General features: G+C 49.2%; 1 protein-coding gene across 12 annotated transcripts in view; it reads left to right on the top strand.

Annotated features, from left to right (window-relative positions):
• Positions 1-18718, top strand: part of NAV2 (neuron navigator 2) — an 819601-nt gene that overhangs the window by 439413 nt on the left and 361470 nt on the right. The window contains exon 1 of one of the 12 annotated variants that reach the window (XM_021085310.1): positions 14208-14615. The exons of the other annotated variants lie outside the window; for them this stretch is intronic. Coding sequence (XP_020940969.1) covers positions 14565-14615 — 51 coding nt within the window. The 5' untranslated portion in view covers positions 14208-14564. Of the gene's footprint in view, positions 1-14207; positions 14616-18718 lie in introns of those variants that run through there. 12 annotated transcript variants of the gene reach the window in all.

The raw sequence follows: 18718 nt of genomic DNA, 5'->3' as shown, positions 1-18718 counted from the left end.
CTGTAAACTGACTCACACAGTCCTTGCTGTCAGCCAGAACACAGCTTGGCACCTTCAGTCCTTCTCTAGACTGGCCCTGGCCAAGGATCCAGGTCAGGGAGTGAGAAGATATAGGAATCTCTTCCTTGGATGTCCTTGGGATAGAAACTGCAGAGTGTAGGACACTCTGTACACTATCCAGATGGGGGAATTTTATGTCCAAGATCATTGAATCTAGGTGCTGATTTTAGAAAATAAGACAGCTGTACGATATGGGGTGAAATGTAATAATAGTACAAATCAAACTGTCTGTCACTGTCATGTCTCAGGAGCTGAAGGCAGGAGGTCAGATGGTTTCAGATCTGATGACAGGTCTGCTGTGTGACTTTGGACCAGTCACTTGACCTTTCTGGGCTTGGGTGTTTTCACGTGTACAATGGTAATGGCATTGTTATCTTATTGACTTATTAGGATCACCAGAGAATTAAGAAAGCCTTCGTGAAGTTAAAAAGGCTCTAGTCGGAGTTCCCTTCATGGCACAGTGGTTAACGAATCTGACTAGGAACAATGGGTTGCAGGTTCAATCCCTGGCTTCATTCAGTGGGTTAAGGATCCGGCACTGCTGTAAGCTGTGTTGTAGGTCGCAGATGTGGCTTGTATCCCACGTTGCTGTGGCTGGGGTGTAGGCCAGCGGCTACAGCTCCAATTAGATCCCTAGCCTGGGAATCTCCATATGCTGAGGGTGTGGCCCTAGAAAAAGCAAAAAAAAAAAAAAAGGCTCTAATCATGTATAACTTAATCCCTAATCAAGTTGTCTGAAGTGGTAATACCAGCAGCAGGAAGAAGAAATATCTAATGGGCACTGACCATGTGCCAGGGACCGTGCCCAGTGTTCATATGCATGTTGCATGTGGTCCCCAGAGCTGCCTTGAGGGAGGATATTAGATAGATGGAGAGAGAGAGAGAGAGGTCGATCTCCGCATAAGCAGGTGAGTTCATAGGCCACAGAGAAGTTAAATAACGTGCCCCAAGTCACAAAGCCAGGGTGGACCAGCATCTGAAGCGAGCAGTTTGTCTCTGGAGGATGCACTGGGACCTCAAGGGCCTGAAGCCCAGATGGCCAGGCTGCCAGCCCATCCCCCCGGCTTCCTCAGAGTAGATAACCACCAGCCTGTCCAGGGAAAATAGATCTGTCACTATCTCTTCCCTGCAGATGTTTTCAATCCCTGCCAACTGCAGAGAGGCTTCAGGGCCTCGGCACAGCCTGATATTTACCAACTCCCAGTGCCCAGGGTTCCAACGGGGAAGCACATCCCCACCACTCCTGGGACACAGGAGAGACTCGGGGGCAGGCGCTCCTACAGTTTTGGGGGCACAGGTTCATGGCGGTGGTGGTGGTCTTAGGAAAACATTTCTGGGGTTCCCATCATGGCTCAGCCGTAATAGTATCCAAGAGGACAGAGGGTTCGATCCCTGGCCTCACTCAGTGGGTTAAGGATCCAGGGTTGCTGTGAGCTGTGGGGTAGGTCGCAGCCACAGCTCAGATCTCATGTTGCTGTGCTGTGGTCTAAGTTGGCAGCTGTAGCTCTGATTGGACCCCTAGCCTGGGAACTTCCTTATACTGAGGGTGTGGCCCTAAAAAGAAAAAAAAAAAAAAAAATAGAGAGAGAGCGAGAGAAGAAAACATTTCCTTGAGAAAGCAGAGGCAGGAGGGCAATCTCTGCAGGACAGGCTTCGTTTTCCATGTTCTCATCAGGAAGAAGAGAAGGAAAAGCTGTCAGTGTTCCCTCCCCACAGCCCCTCCTTCAGGAAAGGAAGCTCTTTTTCACAGCAGCACAGGTGCGGGTGGCAGCCCAGCGCTCCCAGCTCAGCTCTCCTGATATCATCCCGTGTAGTGGAATTTGGTGCGTTTGGCCCCAGAAAGTGGCAGGTGAGGACTTACGGGGCCTTCTGGATGATCCTCTCTGACATTTCCTCAGCCATGAGGAATTCCAGCTTTCTCAGGTGGATCAGGATAGTGAAAGGACATGAAAACAGGTAGAAGAGAAATCATTTCCTGCTTTTCAGGGCCGCACCCACAATATATATAGAAGTTCCCAGGGCTAGGGGTTGAATCGGAGCTACAGCTGCCGGCCTATACCACAGCCACAGCAATGCAGGATCCGAGCCACGTCTCCAACCTACACCACAGCTCACGGCAATGCCAGATCTTTAACCCACTGAGCGAGGCCAGGGATCGAACCCGCAACCTCATGGTTCCTAGTCGGATTTGTTTTCGCTGCACCACAATGGGAACTTCCTGAAGAGGAATTATTTAAAGAACCAAGGGTTTTGTCCTGGACAAGAGAAGACTGGGAAGCCCAAGGTCTGTCAAATACCTGAGGGGAAAAACTATTGCCTTTGGAATGGATTAGCAATGAGATCCTGCCGTAGAGCGCTGGGAACTCTAACTGGTCCCTTGTGATGGAGCATGATAATGTGAGAAAAAAGAATATAGATATGTATGTGTGACTGGGTCACCTTGCTGAACAGTGAAAATTGACAGAACACTGTAAACCAGCTATAATGAAAAAAAATAAAAATCATTAAAATGCGTTTTAAAAAAGAAAAAAAAAAGTACCTGAGGGGCTGCGCTGAGGCAGGTGCATTCAGATGGGCCTCCATGGAGTGCAGGAAGGCATGGCAGGGAATTCTATAAGGAAACATGCAGAAATCTCCTGGAAAGGAAGGAAAACACAGCGTAACAGGCAGATGCTTCCAGATGGGGAAAAAATCTGCTCTGGGGGCAGTGAGCTCTCCATCACTGCAGGGGTTCAAGCAAAGGCACAGGTTTTGCTAAGGTGGGGATGTATGCACTGGTTGGAAGAGAAGTCAGGTATCGTTAGGGCTGGCACAGTTTTGCATGTTGTGGGAAGGAGGGCAGGAAATGGGCTGGAATGGGATGGAAGTGGTGGCACATCCACGCAGGCTTGGGCTGTGCTGGCCTTTTCCTGCCCCCATGCTGGACCTCACTCTTCTTCCCCATTCTGTCTTGGCCCTAGTGGTCCCCAAATAACTACTAGCCCCCATCCCTGCCCACCCCCATCCCTGCCCTGATGTGCCTTGCTTGTTGCCTGGTGACAATACTGGATAATGGGCCAGATGACTCATTCTGGGGCTGCCTCTGTTACCTTTCTTAGGTAATATGATGCCATTACCTGGGTACAAAGCCTTTGTTCCTCCTCAGGAGCAATGGGCCTCAGAATAAACAGAGCTTATTAAAAACGCAGACGTCTGGATCCCACCAGAGTTTCTCATTCAGTAGGTATGGCGCGGTGCTCAGGAATTTGTATATGTAACAAGCTCCCAGGTATTGCTGATGCTGCTCATCCAAGGACTGCCCTTTGAGAACGACTGATCCAGATGAACTTGAAGGCCTAGAACTGTAGGTCCAAGGCTCTGTATTCAGACAAACCCATTTTGGAGTCCCAGCTACACCACTATGTGCTGTGTGATGACTGGCAATTTCAATTTACCTAACACCTCTGTGCTTCTGTTACCTGTGCTGTGCCATGCTGATGGTTCTGCTTTCAAAGAGTTATTGTGAGGGTTGAAGATGGTGAGTAGCGGGAACCATATCTAGTCACTTAAGATGGAGCATGATGGAGGATAATGTGAGAAAAAGAGTGTACACATGTAAGTGTGACGGGGTCACCTTGCTGGACAGTAGAAAATTGACAGAACACTGGAAACCAGCTATGATGGAAAAAATAAAAATCATTAGAAAAAAAGAGATGGTTATTAGCTAACATAGTGTTGTGGGATGCTAAGGAGGCAAATATGCGATGAATGTTAGCAGTTTCTATTATCTGGATAAAACAGTGGGGATTTCAGACACCCCATGTTCACCGTCATGGGATAGAGGTGTCAGAGCAGAGAAAGGCATGCGTTCTCCTCCAAGTGTGCCCCATGTGTTGGGCTAATCCCACATTACCCATCTTCTCCATGCTGGAACAATAGGGATTCATCATCAGTAAGGCCATGCTTCAAGTCTTGATTTTATGTCAGGGGCCAGCCACACATTCTGAGGAACTAGCTCTTGGTGTGACTGTGTAGACGTCTGCCTGATAGCAGCCAGCTTGTGCGTAGGACACAACTGGGGGGGGGGGGTCATCTAAGGTCTCTTGTCATGTTTCTGTTGGAGTCCCAGGGCCCTTATCTCTTGTCATTTATGTCCTAGGGTCCCTGCAATGATAGTTATCTTGAGAGAAGTGCAGGCTTAAGTCTCCTGCTGCAAAGTCTCAAAATTAAGAAGGAAAAATCTAGGGGTGAGTGCAGATGGTCTTGAGCTGCTCAGAATGTTGTTGAAGAGGGGCGGGGGGGCCCTCTGGGAAAATACCTATCCAAATCCACTTCATGGGAACCATATCTTGAGGTGGGTTACTTGGAATAGTAGCTGGAGAAAGGCTTCACCTAAAGGGCTTCGTAGTCACATCTGGGAAGGATACCATTTCTGATTTTCTTACTTGGAGTTCCAAGACGCTTGCTAACATGTTTAAGTCTCCCAGGAGTCCTGCAGTTGAGACACATACGTAAGATCATAGACTATAGTAAACTTTGCTTGCCATCAATTTATTTGAGGAAACTGGGAGTTCCCGTCACGTAGTGGTTAACGAATCTGACTAGGAACCATGAGATTGCGGGTTCAATCCCTGGCCTCACTCAGTGGGTTAGGGATCCAGTGTTGCCATGAGCTGTGGTGTAGGTCGCAAACGTGGCTCGGATCCCGAGTTGCTGTGGCTCTGGTGTAGCCGGCGGCTACAGCTCCGATTTGACCCCAAGCCTGGGAACCTCCTTATGCCACAGGTGCAGAATTGGAAAAGACAAAAAGACCAAAATAATAATAATAATAATAATTTGAGAAAACTAGTTCTAGGAATTTTAGTTTTCCAGGTACCTTCATAGGTAATATCTCACCTGATTTTCAAAACAACCTGAGAGGTAAGTATGATCATATCCATTTCATAGACGAGAAGGCTGAGGCACAGAGACGTCTGTAATTTGCCCCAAGTCACAGAACCATTTTAAAACAATCTATAGTTGCATAACCTATAAGAAAGAACTCAGTGCTTTTGATGGAATTTTATTTGTAGTAACAACAACCATTAAAACCAAACAAAAGCAGAAAACAACAACAAAAGCACCCCCCTCTGAATGGGGATGGTACCTATTATCTGTCAAAACCCTTTCGGTGAAGTACATTTATATTATTTATCGATCTTAGGCTCACATTATGATTATGACGTCACCACACAGAGAGAGAACAGCACAGGTTAGGAATGTAGATTCTGCAGCTAAACAAGAGTTTAAACCCAAGCAATGTCAGTTACCAGCTCTGTGAACTTGGTTGAGTTATTCAGCTTTTCTGTCCTGATTCCCCCTCTGTAACATGTAATTTTCAAACCTATCTCGTAAGGTTACTATGATGATTCACTGAAATTTTACATGCAGACTTCTCAGAATGGTGCCTGGCACAGAGAAATTCATTTATGAAGGAATTATTGATGCTGCTATTGCTTTTGCTCATTTATTATGGTTTATGTTCTATTATTATGTAAATCCGCTTGTCTTGAGAACCCATGAGAGTGGGTTGGGTTAGCAACGAGTAAGGTCTAAGACCTAGCTTGGCCCTCTCATTAAACAGCTGTGCAACTTTGAACAGCTCACTTAACCTCTCTGTGCCTCAGTGTCCTCCTGGAAAATCATGCCAGCCACCCAACTTAGTTCACACAATACTCTAAGCATAGTGACCTGGTAACTGAAGGGGAAGTGCTTTGCTGGACATAATACCGGTTCACCTGGCGTTCTCCATGCCCACGTGGGACAGGGCATGGCCAGAGAGGAAGCTGTGAAAAGGAGTTGGCTCCAGAGAACCTCGCTACTAGTTCTCCTCTAGGATCTGAGGAATGCCCTGAAATGCCAAGGCCGTTCAATCAACAAGAGCAGTAATTATGACCAGTGTAATTTCATGGGCCGGCACAGAAGCCAAAAGCGAGTCATTCTTGGTGCTGGGAGTTTTCCTCTGCTAAACAATGGTGCCCTCATTCTGGGGTTTCCCGGGCTGTCCTCTGTTGATGTTGGAATAGAGGGTGATTGTGTACACAGGCTCCTCGTCTGGTGCATCTCAGACATCTGTTTCCTCCTGTTTACCCTCATCTCAGGCCCGGTGTACCGGATCCAGACTGCCAGGGGCCCTCATCACAGTCACCCTCTCCTGGGCTGGGGGAAGGAGGAGGCTTCGGGGTAGATTGTGTACACCACTTTTGTGTGTGTGTGTGTGTGTGTGTGTGTGTGTGTGTGTGTGTACAGCAATCTCCTGGGAAATCAGGATGCCTAACAAAAGTGGAATCAATTTACCTAGTGCTTTTGTTCCAAGGGGGAAAAAAAATCCCCCACTGGGGAATAATTTTTAGCCCACTTCTAGGGTATTTGTGTCCCTTTTAATTGCTCAATCACGCAACTTTTCCGTGAAAAGCAACTGCTCTCCGGAGAGCAAAGTTTACTAGGGAGGCGCTCAGGTCCTCAATAGTTCCCAGGAAGGGCAGACCACAGCCCCTTGGGAAAGACGCTGCTTCTAAAATTGCCAGCCTTAATCCCTGGTGACCAGAACTGGCCCCGAATGAAAGGGCTGATCCCACAGGGAAAATAAAATAAACAAAACCACACCACCCTCCCCCGCCAAATCACAACCCTGAAAACCAAACAAAGCAAAACCCAACAACCCAACACAACCCAGTGAGAGTCTGAGGGCAGCTCTGTTGCAAACTGTTTCTCTGAATCATGCAGACACCAAACCAGAACAGAGGACAAAAATTAGAAACCGGTTAACTTTCTAAAGTGCTTTGACAATAACTAGCCATATTTCTGTGCCCATAGTTCTGTGGCAGAATTTTTTCTAACTTTTTTTCCCACTTAAATCGTTTTGTTTCACCTCATGTGAACCCCTAGCCCAACCAAGTGGGCTAGGTAAGCCTAAAACAAGTCTTTAGGCCACTTCCCCAAATGTCTGTGGGTCCCTATACCCCAACCTCCCCTCCTCCCAGGATCAGAGCTGAGGGTGGTGCTCCTGAGAGGGTGGGAGTTGGGAGAAGGACGGACTGACCCGGTGGAGGCCCTTCAAAGGAGGGGTCAGAGGTCACCCAAAGATTGTGCAGTTTCAACCCTTATCTGCCTCACTGAGGCGGTGGGAGGAGAAGGGGCTGGAAGAGGAGCCCCAGGCCCGGGGTGTTGAATAGAGCAAATAAATTCCAGGGGCACCTGGCAACCCTTGGATACGAGGGATAAACAAGCTTCCTCTTCAAAGGTGGGTCCTCTGTGGCTTGGGACCAGGTCAGCTGCCCTATATAAGTCAAAACCTCTTGCTCCAGAGCTTTGAAGTCAGTCATTCTTTCCTCATTCATTCATCCTGAAACTTTTTTTTTTTCGTCTTTTTGCTTTTTCGGGGGCCGCTCCCGTGGCATGTGGAGGTTCCCAGTCTAGGGGTCTAATCGGAGCTGTAGCTGCCGGCCTGCGCCAGAGCCACAGCATCGTGGGATCCGAACCGCGTCTGCAACCTACACCACAGCTCACGGCAACGCCGGATCCTTAACCCACTGAGTAAGGCCAGGTATTGAACCCACAACCTCATGGCTCCTAGTCGGATTCGGCAGCCACTGCGCCATGAGGGGAACTCCCTGAAACTTATTTTTTAACTCAGTGTGCCTTCTATGTCTGGCAGTGTTTGGGCAGCTATAGACAGAAAGAGGACATAATCCTCACTCTCAAAAAGCTCTCCTTTGAGTCATACTTAAAAGGAAATATCACATACCCAGATGCCCAGCCATCAAGCTACTCTTGAGGCTGTCGAGTCGCCATGGATTTTTGGTTTCTCCCTAAGGGCCTGCCCAAGATGCCACCGTGCCCTGTGTTTCCAGCCTCTCAACCCAGCCTCTGGGTTGTTTTTCACACATTTTGCATGTTACCGTGGAAGAAGCTATATACAGGGATTCTTCTGGAACATTGGGTGGGTGGGGGGGACTGGATGATCTTTCATCCCCCTATGGCCCTGATATCCTGAATTTGTTCATTGTGTTTCATTATACCAATGATAAGCCAGGTACTCTGCTGCCTGTACAAGGATGAATAAGGCAGAACACCTGTTTTGAAGCAATTTATAACCTGGGGGTAATACATATGCATTTTTTGCTTTTTAGGGTTGCACCCGAGGTATATGGAGGTTCCTAGGCTAGGGGTCAAATCAGAGCTACAGCTGCCGGCCTATGTCGCAGCCACAGCAACACAGAATCCGAGCCACGGCTGTGACCTACACCACAGCTCACGGCAATGCTGGATCCTCAACCCACTGAGTGAGGCCAGGGATCGAACCTGCATCCTCATGGATCCTAATGGGGTTCGTTAACTGCTGAGCCATGAAGGGAACCCCTGGTGGTAATAATATTAACATCAATACTGAAACGTATAATAGCAAATGAAAGATACCAACCCCCAACTACAAGAGAAGATGGGCTGTTACAAAGGCTGTCAAAAAGATAGAAACAAAATACTGGGGACCACAGAGGAGGGTGTAAATAGTTCTGATGGTAGAGGGATTTAAAAGTTCACCCATAAAGTTAGTTTTGCTCTGGATCCTGACAGATTCAGCAGAAAATGGAAGGAAGAGCACTTCCAAGCTGAGGGAACAGCCTGGGCAAAGGCGTGTTGGTATGACTGCGCATGGCCTAGTCCAGGGGAGTGGGCAGCCCACCAGGACATTGGGAGGGGGTGTTGGGAGACCCCGATCCACCTGGAAATTCTCTCCCACCACCTGACCCCCATCACTAGAAGGAAGAAAGTAAATTGTGTGGGAGCCAGGAAGCCGCCAATTAAACCCTGTTCAGGGAAAACAGGAAAGGCAGTAGCATTTCGTATGTGCTCTGGGAGATGCCTTTACATAATTCTTTATCTTAAGAGAAAAGGAAAGGAGGTGGCAGGAGAGAGAAATCCTTTGCTGGCCCAGCCAGCCCAGTGCTTTCTAGGGGCGTATTCATTCATTTGTGGGCTTGTCACTGTGACATTGTGTCTGCCCTCCTGAAAGCCATACATCTTACTTTCAAACCCTCTGATTGCCTCAGACCCCCTGCAGACCCCAGTTTTCCCAGGCTGACCTTTTGGCAGGGGGCTTACTTTCCTCTGAGGCTGGAGGGGGGGATATGGCACCACCTGTGCTCAGGCTCTTCTGGTTGCTGGCTTTCAACAAGAGGTTTTTCTTCTCCAGGAAGGATTAGTGCTTTTCTTAAATTTGACACTCAAGTCCTGCAAAGCCTACCAGCTGTGTCCTTCTTCAAGCCTTTTAATTTATTGATTTAAAAAAAATTTTTTTTTTTTTTTTTTTTTTTTTTGGCCATACCCAGGGATATGGAAGTCCCTGGGCCAGGGATTGAACCTGAGCAGCAGCTGTGGCAATGCTGGATCCTTAACCCACTACACAGGGCTGGGGATTGAACCCGCATCTCAACAGAAGCCTGAGTTGCTACAGAGACAGTGCCAGATCCCTAACCTGCTGCACCATGGAAGGAACTCCAAGCTTTTTATTTCAATTTTTATACATCTTCTTTCTCCATATTCAAGATCCAAGGACACTTCTAGAGTGGGAAATAGACTTACAATACGTCTTAAATCCACTTGCAAAAATGTCTGCTCGCACGTCTTTTTCGTTATTCCAGGGATGGCATTTCTGGGATTTCATTTCCTGTCTGTAGTCTGACAATAACACAGATGCTGCAGAGATAGAGGGTCAAGCAGCCTAACCTGTTTGGTGGCTTCTGAGCTGGTTGAACAGAGCCAATCACTCTCCCTCTCTGAGCCTTTATCTGCAAAATGAGCAAAATGACCTTCTTCGCATGGCTGTGATGAGGAAGCGAAAGTTTCTCTGTGCCTTGCTTAACAACTAGCTCCTAGCATGGCTAGGATTTTCATTCGACACGTGATGCCAAACTCTTCTGTGGCATTTTCCTATTCAGTCCCAGTTATTTGGCGGGGGGCGGGGGGAAATAGTGGACTCCTCATGGCAAACTAACTGGTTTATCTGTCCCTCTGGGGTAGCACCCTGCTTCTGGTCTTTCCTTTGTCATCCTTGTACCACTTGTAACAGCTGACCTCTCCCCAGTCAGCCTCATGTGTGGGTGGAAAGGCACCAGCCCCCTTCAGATGGGTCTAGAGAGCCCATTTTGTCTGCCGTTCCCCGGGCCGGCTCCCACAAGCGTCTGAACTTTCCCGTATTAGTCACTGCTTTGGCTGGAAGAGTGGAAGACCCCTGTTAAACTGAAACCCGTTATCTGGGAAACGCATTAAGCCATTAACAGCTGGACACAAATTCGTTTATCAGACAGGGGCTGGGCTTGCAGGATTTCGGAGTGAGAAGGAGCTTCACAGATCATCAGTTTATAGGCAAGGGAAAGAAAGTTCCCAGAGAAGTAGGTCTTTGGGATTCTAAGCCTCAAACCCTGCTTTCTGGCCTGACTCTCCTCCCCGCCTCATTCTGCCTGGAGGAGCAAGATGGACACTCGAACTTTCATTCAGGAGATATTTTCACGTGTCTACTGAGTCTACCGCAGCTGGGCTAAACAGTCAGAGAAGTAGAGAGGGAATAAGCGAGTGCTGGATGAGTGGGATGGATCTCTTGGATGCTGGGGATGGAAAGATCTGGAATACAGGACACTGAGCAAAAGGTAGAGCCAGCCTCTGGGGGTTCTGCACTACCAGGGATTGCCCAGGACCTCAAGGCTCCTACGGGAGCAGAAGAGAGGTCACGCTCAGGGAGCTGGGGCTAAGCTGGGGGGATCACTGCCTGCAAGGGTCAGTGCTGAATTGTCAGGCCCAGGGGCTAGGTCAGAAGGCCATGAGCTGAAAAAAGTGGCTAACAGCTGGGAGAAACCAGGCCACACTTCAAGGCAGAACTTCACAAGCTTCGTTCCTACTGGCTTTGTCCTATTCGGTCTATACCTAGGCTGATCTCGTTCCCTTAATTTACATGGAAGGCCTAGTGGAAGATTACAGCAATAGGAGAAAGGAGAAGACAGGTGCTGCAAGAGGCAACTTGGGGAATAAGAAACAGCTCTGCAAGGTGTAAGAGGTTTAAAGGAGCCACGGCCATCTCTGAAAATCTGTAGGCTCCTGGCACTTGCTTGGGTGCATGCACAGCATCCATGGCTGGCTGGCAATGGCAGTCTCCTTTTCCTGACACCTCTCCTCATTCAAGACCTTGTTCTACATCCCCAGCACAATTTCAGCAGCCTTCTACCTGGTCTCCCTCTCTCCAGCCTCCACCTTGTCAAAGCCATCCTCTTACCATGACCAGAGAGGTCCTCCTAAAACGGTCCCCTGGTTTATAAGAATTCAGCGTAGAATCCCCTTTACAGGGACTTAGCCTGCTCCAGCCTAACAAGTTGGCCCCCTTCCTGCCACTTCATCTCTCTATTCTGACCGCACAGAACCTGCTATGCTTTTTCACTCCTCCACATCCTTGAATGGGCTAGTCCATCTCCCTGGGATACATCCCTCCTCTTGCCCAACCTGCCTTCACCCTTCCAGATGCAGGTCAGGGTCCCTTCCCTGAAGTTCTTCCATGCTTCCCAGTCTTTTCAGAGCTTTTTTTTTTTCTTTCTGGCCCAGTTATACAGCCCTCTTTTGAAGCTCCTGTCACATTGCGTTGCGACTGGTGGTATATGTGTCCATCTTCCAGTAGACTGTGTGCATGCACCATAGGGGTACCCCCCCCCCCACACACACATCAGAGAGGGGCTCCTCTGATTCTCAATACCCAACGCAGAGCCGGTTAAGTACATCATGGTAGATGGCCAAAGAGTGCTTGCTAAACAAGCTGGCGCACCTATGGTCTGAAGGATGTGAGATCTGAAAGGCAAGGCCACAGAATTTATTCCCTTTAATTAAAGCTGTGGAAGGTACCCCCCAATACCCCTCCACCCCAGTTGCTCCTTGTACCATGAGTGGCAATTTCCATCTTTGACCAGCAACAGTTTAGATTGGGAACTAAATGCTCATTCAATGACTTCCTGGAGATATGTAGTTTTTTTAATGTTCTGGTTATCCTCGAGAATGTGATAAACCTATAGATGCTTCCCCAGAAAAATGCACAAATGTCCAATCTCATAGCATTTTCTCACAACCGGAGGGTTTCTAGACTCCATATCTTCCCACCCAGCTCCAAGAGCCCTGGCTTAAAACAGCTGCAATAGAGAGCTTGTGTTTTGCCCTCTTGGCCAATGAAGATTCTGTCAACCTTTATTTTCAGAAAAAAATGTATTTCAGAATCTCGTTTTCCAAATCCACAAATATATTGTAATATAGAATATGCTTTATTAAATGACACATTCCTTCCCCTTTCTGTGGTTCTCTAAGCTGTGCCCCTTCCCTGGAGGAGCAAAGATGACTGCCTGTGTTTCAGACTCCAGAAATACGCGTGGAAATGTACAGAAAAGGGTCTCCTGCAGACATTCAGACTAGGCCAGGGCCTCTGACAGGATGTGGGATGTGCTGCCTGGGTCTGGCTCAGTCCTCATTGCAGAAGAAGCTTCATGAACTTGGGGTAGGACAGTTGTCAACAGTTTTCACTTGGGAAGCATTTACTGAGCTCTCACTCTTCGCCACACACCATTCCAGGCACTTGGTGACACTGTGGGGAACGAAATAGACACGTCTGTGTTTTGCTGGAGTTTCTAGCCCAATGGGATGAGGCAGAAAATAAATAAGAATACAATTAGCTAAGTTCACACAGTGAGAACAAGGAAGAAAAGATGACAATAATGGCACAGACAAGTAGGAGAAGGAGAAGGTCACTCTATGAAAAATCAAGTCTCTCTGAGAAAGTGACGTGGAAGTGAGACCACGGGCAGGTCTAGGGAGAGGGACTGTCAGGTGCAAAGGTCCTGAGGTGGGAAGCATTTCTATGTATTTGAGAAAGAGAAAGAAGGCCACTGTCACTGGAGCACAGAAGGCAGAGGGAGAGGGCAGGAGATGAAGTTGTAGACCATAGAGAAAGAGCTGGGATCCCAAATCCTGAAAGCTTTAGTTAGGTAGGGTAACATTTTGATCCAATTGGCATGGTTTAAAGACCACTTTTAAAAGATTAGGACCCATTTTTTCCCCTTCCTTTCATTTTGGACAGTTTTGACTACTGAAATGTGTAATAAGGCAACTGCATGAATCCTCATCATGCCTCTCTATCAGCAAAGGAGAGCCAGGATTTCCCTCCAAAGATGTCAGTGCAGCTGGAATCAGGCACCACTCCAACGTCTGGGGGGCAAGTGCCATCTTGCGGTGGGGGAACCGAAGAACTCCTGAGTCTTTTCGGGATACTGAAAATTGCTGGGGAGCCCTGGAGAGTCCCTGCCAGATTAGAGGATGCTGGACCCAGGCCAAGAGTTGGGCAGGAAGGTGAGGAAGCCTGGCAAAGTCTGGGAGGAAGGCACAGGGTGGAGGGGACAGGTCCCTAGAAAGAGCCTGTGGCAGGCAAGGGAGGCAGAAGAGAAAACAAAGGCCACATAGCCTCTTTCCCTGTCCCCCTGTCGCCTGCCCCCTCCTCGTTCCCAACCACGAGGACCACGGACGTCCTTTCGTTGGCAGCAGCAGCCAGGTGTGTTTGAAAACACTTGAGCCCCGTACTTCACGTAGCAGGAAATAAATGCTGCCCAGGGAGCGGCGTGTGGCGAGCTGGCTGGGACCGGGTGTGTGGGGCGGGGTGGAGGGGTGGCGGGGTTGGGGGTGGGGGCGTGCAGGGAACGAAGGTGCATCCACCTCGCAGTCACAATTCCAGGTGCTCCAGGGGTGGAGCGGCCACTGTCAGACAACTTGGGTGAGTTTGGTACAGAAGTAAAATGCAGGCGGAGCTGAGCACACGTGGGGAGGCGCGCGGGCCGTGTCTGGGATCAGGACCCGCGAGGACCTGGGAGCGAGCTGATGGCGCCCGGTAGTTCCTCCCCCCCATCAGACCTTCCAGGTTTCTGCTTAAGGTTTCCCCACCTACCCACGCCCTCCCTAAAAGAGTTAAGTACCTCCCGCCTCCAACCACCTCGGCCCCTCCCCCCATGACACCCCCCCTCCCCCGTCGTGGGGAGCGGGCCGGTGAATGCGCCCGGGGCCAAGCGGGGCGGCCCGCGGTCTGGAGAGGAGGCGGGGAGCCGTCGGCCCCGACCCCCCTCCGCCGCGGCCCCAGCGGCCCCCGCGCTGCGAGGCGCGGGCGCTCGGACGCAGGGGGAGTTGTTTGATTTGGCGGAGGCGGGGAAGCCGGCGGGGAGCGAGTGAGGGAGGCACGAGAGCGGGGCAGCGCGGAGCTCCGGGCTCCCGGGGAGGGTCCCCGCACGCGGCAGCTGCCCCAGGCGGGGGCGAGGCGGCCGCGGGCGCCGGGGATGCCCGGAGGGGCCGGGGGCGGAGAGGACGTCTCCGGGCAGGACGGCGCAACCTGCCCGGCGCGCGGGCAGGTGCTTCGGCGCCCTCCTCCCTCCCTTTTTTCCCCTTTTCCTCTTCCCCTTCCTTCCTCGCCCTGAAGTAAGATGAGCGTGATGCTGTGGCGCTGGGACCAGAATAACACCACCATGAAGCTGGTAAGCGTGGATTGCAGCCCTCACTCCCAGGGCACTGCTCTACTTTTTATTCTCCTCCCCACCCCACCCCCACTTCCCCATTAGGAATTGTCTCCCTCGACGGAAAGCCCCTGAAATGCGTTCCATTCTTGGTATTTCCCTTATTGTTTTGCAAATAGATTTCAGGGGGTTTTTTGTTTTTTTTTGTTTTGTTTTTTTTTTTTTTTTAAACCGGGACAGTCGATGTGCCTATGTGTGTGCGAGCGATTGAAGGCGAGTGGGATGGGCTGTGTTATCTCCCAGACCCTTCCACCTACGGATTCCCGAGGCTCTCTAGGGTTGTAGACGCTGGAGATTGTCTCCTTCGCATAGATGAGCTCTCTCAGTGTGGGTCCCCGGTCAGCGTGGTCTGTCCCCCCTTCTCCCCATTCCGCCCCCTTTGCGTTTTGATAGTTTGGAATGCACGCGCGAGTGTGGATCTCTATCTCGGCTTGGCTTGTTTGGGCAAAACAAACGTGAGCCCAGCTTGAATATGCACTGCGACCTCTTCTCCCGCCTCTCACAATGCCTTAGTTTTCTTTCAAGCTTGTAGGAGCCATTTATGCTGCAGGTACTTTTTCCCTCCTCCGATTTCAAAAATAACCGCCCATCACTCCTGGGACAGCTGAGGAGAGCGCGGACGTTTTCCTCTCTGCCCCAGGAATCCTGAATTGTTTCTCCATCCCAAGAAGAAGATGTGAACGGAAGGCTGAGTTTTGCTTTTGTGGTTTGTTTTTATCTGATGGTTTCAGCTGGTGTGGACCTTAATTTCCCATTGAAGTCAACCCCTTGGAGGTCAGTTTTCTCCCCTGTGAAATGGGGCAAATTTTCACCTTGTAGAGCTGGCCTGAGGATGAGAAATTATATTTGTAGATTTCCTGACTCCAGATAAGGACTCAATAAGGAATAGGTATTATTAGTAAACTGGAGTTAATATTTATTGAGGTGAACTCTTTAAAGATGCTATCAAAAAAAAAAAAAAAAAAAAAGGGCATAGCAAGCTGCATTGGATACCAAGATGCTAAATCAACCTAAGCTGGTTCTTCATAGAATGAACTTACTTGTTGGAAAAACGGCACCTTGCTTTTCATACTTCTTGTGTTATGTTTGGCCTGTCTAACTTTAAGCTACTATTTTACAGCTTCGTTTAATGTGCTGTAACATTAGCAGACGGTTATGCACCTTTGCTGCACTATGTCAGGACTCCAGTTTCCTAATCCTTTCCTGGAATCTTTCGCCGACCAGACAGACTGTTGTGGGAGAGCCCAGAGTTTCACACGTTTCCTCTCCAAGCTACACCTGTGATGCTGCTCTAAGATACAGCATGGGAAGGCTGGGTCCCGATCTGGGCTGGGTAGCATCAGGCTGCCAAACCTAAATGCTCTTAAGAAAAAAAAAAAGAGTGATTTTCCAGGCAGGAAAAAATGTGGAGCATTCCAGGGGATGGTTTCTGGAGCTTGGTGGCAGGTGGCTGTGGTAAGGACTGGGATGCCCTTACTGCTCCACTGTAGCTGCCCCTTTCGCCTATGGAGGGAGCGTCCCTAATGTGGGTCAAAGGTCAGCCTTTATTGGGTCTGTCTAGGTCTTTTAGACTGGAAGCTCACTTTTCAAATTAACTGTGAGGACCACCCAAGGTAGTCGTGGTCCACCAGAGTACCCCTGTGCCAGGCAGGGGAGGGGCTGGGGGGGTGCTCAGACAATCTAGAAGCTCTGGGAGAGGCAGCAGCTACTGTCCCAGGCAGGAAAAGCCCACGCCTGCTTCTTGAAATTCAGAAAGCCTCTGCTGCTCTCAAGGACAGGCCTCAGCTTTTCTGCAGACTCCTAGAAACCAGGGACACGTCATCCGCTGACACCTCATTAGTTTGCTTTTTTGTTTCATCATTTGCTGATTAATTTACCAGTTTGTTGTGTGTTTCCTCTGCACAGAGCTCTCTCATGCTGGGAGGCCACACTGCTGTGAAAGGTTCTGCTCTCGGGTGATTCTCAGTTTGAACTCCAGCCTTGCCACTTATAATCTTGAGTCCATCTTCCTCTTCTGTAAAAGAGGGCTTTACAGCTCTTTCCCAGGCTGTGAAAAGGTGAAATGAGAATATAGAAATAGGATTCCTCAGTGAATCTGAAATACAGGTTGCTAAAAAGGGACACATCGGTTGTGATTATTATTATTTTCTTCGGAGGTAAATATCCTGCTCCCATGGTGCCGTTAGGTGAATGGTCTTTTCTCCTAATGAGCTTGGGGAAAAGAAACCTTTCTTACCTTTGAGTCATTAGTGGCCCTCAGTAGGAAGGAACTCTCTGGGAACATCTTGAAAGTCAATTGTGTGTGAATAACCACCCCAGAAGGGGGCCTGGGGTCAGAGGTGGGTGCCTGAACTTTTATCACTGATGCAGTTCCATACACATCAAGTCATTCAACCCACAGCTTGAAAATGCACCGTTCTGATTGAACAGTGGAACCAAAGGTTTTGCTTCATGTTCTATTTTAAGGTTAATTGGATCAAAATAAGGCCAAGAGTAATTAGAGGCAAAGCTTGCATCTTTATGTATTATCTCTGCAGGGGGATGTCAGAAAGGCACCTGCCCACCTAGGGTAGAAGGCAGTAGCTGATAAATCCTCCTCTGTCCAAATCCCATCTGACAGGGTCATGGGGCCTTTGATAAAAGTGAGAGGCAGTGTCTGCTCAGGCCAAAAGCACCCACCAGGAGGGGGTAAGCATAGGGCACGGCCCGAGAGCTTGATGTGGGTTATTCTGACATCCTTATCACCCCCTGTCTCCGTTCCCTCCTTTCAGAGTCTTTCAGCTTGGGCAGAGCAAAGAGAAGAAAATGAGGCCACTTCTGGAGCTGCCAGTGTCCTTTGAGAAGTGGCAGAACCAAAGCATGGGGAGCAGAAAAGCGGGGGGGCGGGGAGTGGAGGCCACCCTTGCACCCTGTCCTAAGGCAGAGAGGTTGGTGCTCCAGCTGAAGAGAGCGCTGTCACACCTCTGCTCAGGAATGGCTAGCCCCGACACCTGGGTGTATAGCCTCTTCTAGCCTCATCTGTAAATAGGTACCACCGTGCCTCACAGAGTTACTGCGCGAATTAGAAAAAAGTGTGCATGCATCACGCTTTGAGCTCGGGGTCCAGCAATGAGTTGACAAGCAGCAGGTGGTTGCTCCTGTGACAACAAGATGGTCCAGTAGTGTGTACATGTCTCTGCACACAGAGAAAACACTCAGCAGAAATGTTCCCACTGTTAAGTGCTCAGCTCTGGGGGAGATTATCAGGTTTTTTTTTTTTTTTTTTTTTTTTTTTGGTCTCTGCTTTTCCTTATATTTCAAATTCTGTACAATGACCATACATTACATTCATCATCAAGGACATACAGAAAATAATACTGCAAACCTTATCATATAATATAATTGTTAATCATATTAAGAGTTAACATGCATTGATTCTTTATTTTGAGCTTTATTTCATCTCATCCTTGCCACATCTTGCCATAACCCTGTGCAAGAGAAACTGATGTTATTCTCATTATTCAGATGAGAAAATGAAAGCTCAGAGAGGTAAGTGACCTGCCAAAGATTCCAGGGTTAGTATTTGTAGACCCTGTGCTTTGTCTGGTGGCCAAGGCTGTGCCTTGAGCTGCTCTATCAGGAAACTGCATGTGTCCTAGAGAGCACCCTGGCCTTCTGCTGAGCTAGGTGTGTGTGAGGGTGCTGGGTACTGGCCTGTGCTCACTGCTGGTGTTTCTCCCTGGGAGGGGCCTCTCTGTGAGTTGCTACCCTCTATTGTCCTCTTTGGTCAGAGAGGTGCCCTGGGCGAGGTGGGAAGGAAGCAGAGTGAGTAGGGAGGGGTTGGGTCATCGCCCTTCAGTGTCCTGGAAAACACTTAGGGGGCCTTTCCTCAAAAATGAGGGAGAAAGTGGCTCTGAATGAAGAATAATTGGGAATAATGATGCAGAGGGAATGTGCCTCTGACCTTTGACCTTCCCCTAGAGAGGCATTGGTCACAGGCCCCCTGGGTCTGCCCACAGCCAGGCTAACAAGAAGATTAAAAGAGGTCAGTGGGTTAAAGGACCCCGTCTGCCTTTCTGCTGTTG

The sequence above is a fragment of the Sus scrofa genome, chromosome 2, assembly GCF_000003025.6.
Source record: "Sus scrofa isolate TJ Tabasco breed Duroc chromosome 2, Sscrofa11.1, whole genome shotgun sequence".
NCBI classification, from domain to species: Eukaryota; Metazoa; Chordata; class Mammalia; order Artiodactyla; family Suidae; genus Sus; species Sus scrofa.
The sequence above is the reverse complement of the archived record's forward strand: the minus strand, read 5'-3'. Positions and strand labels throughout refer to the sequence as shown.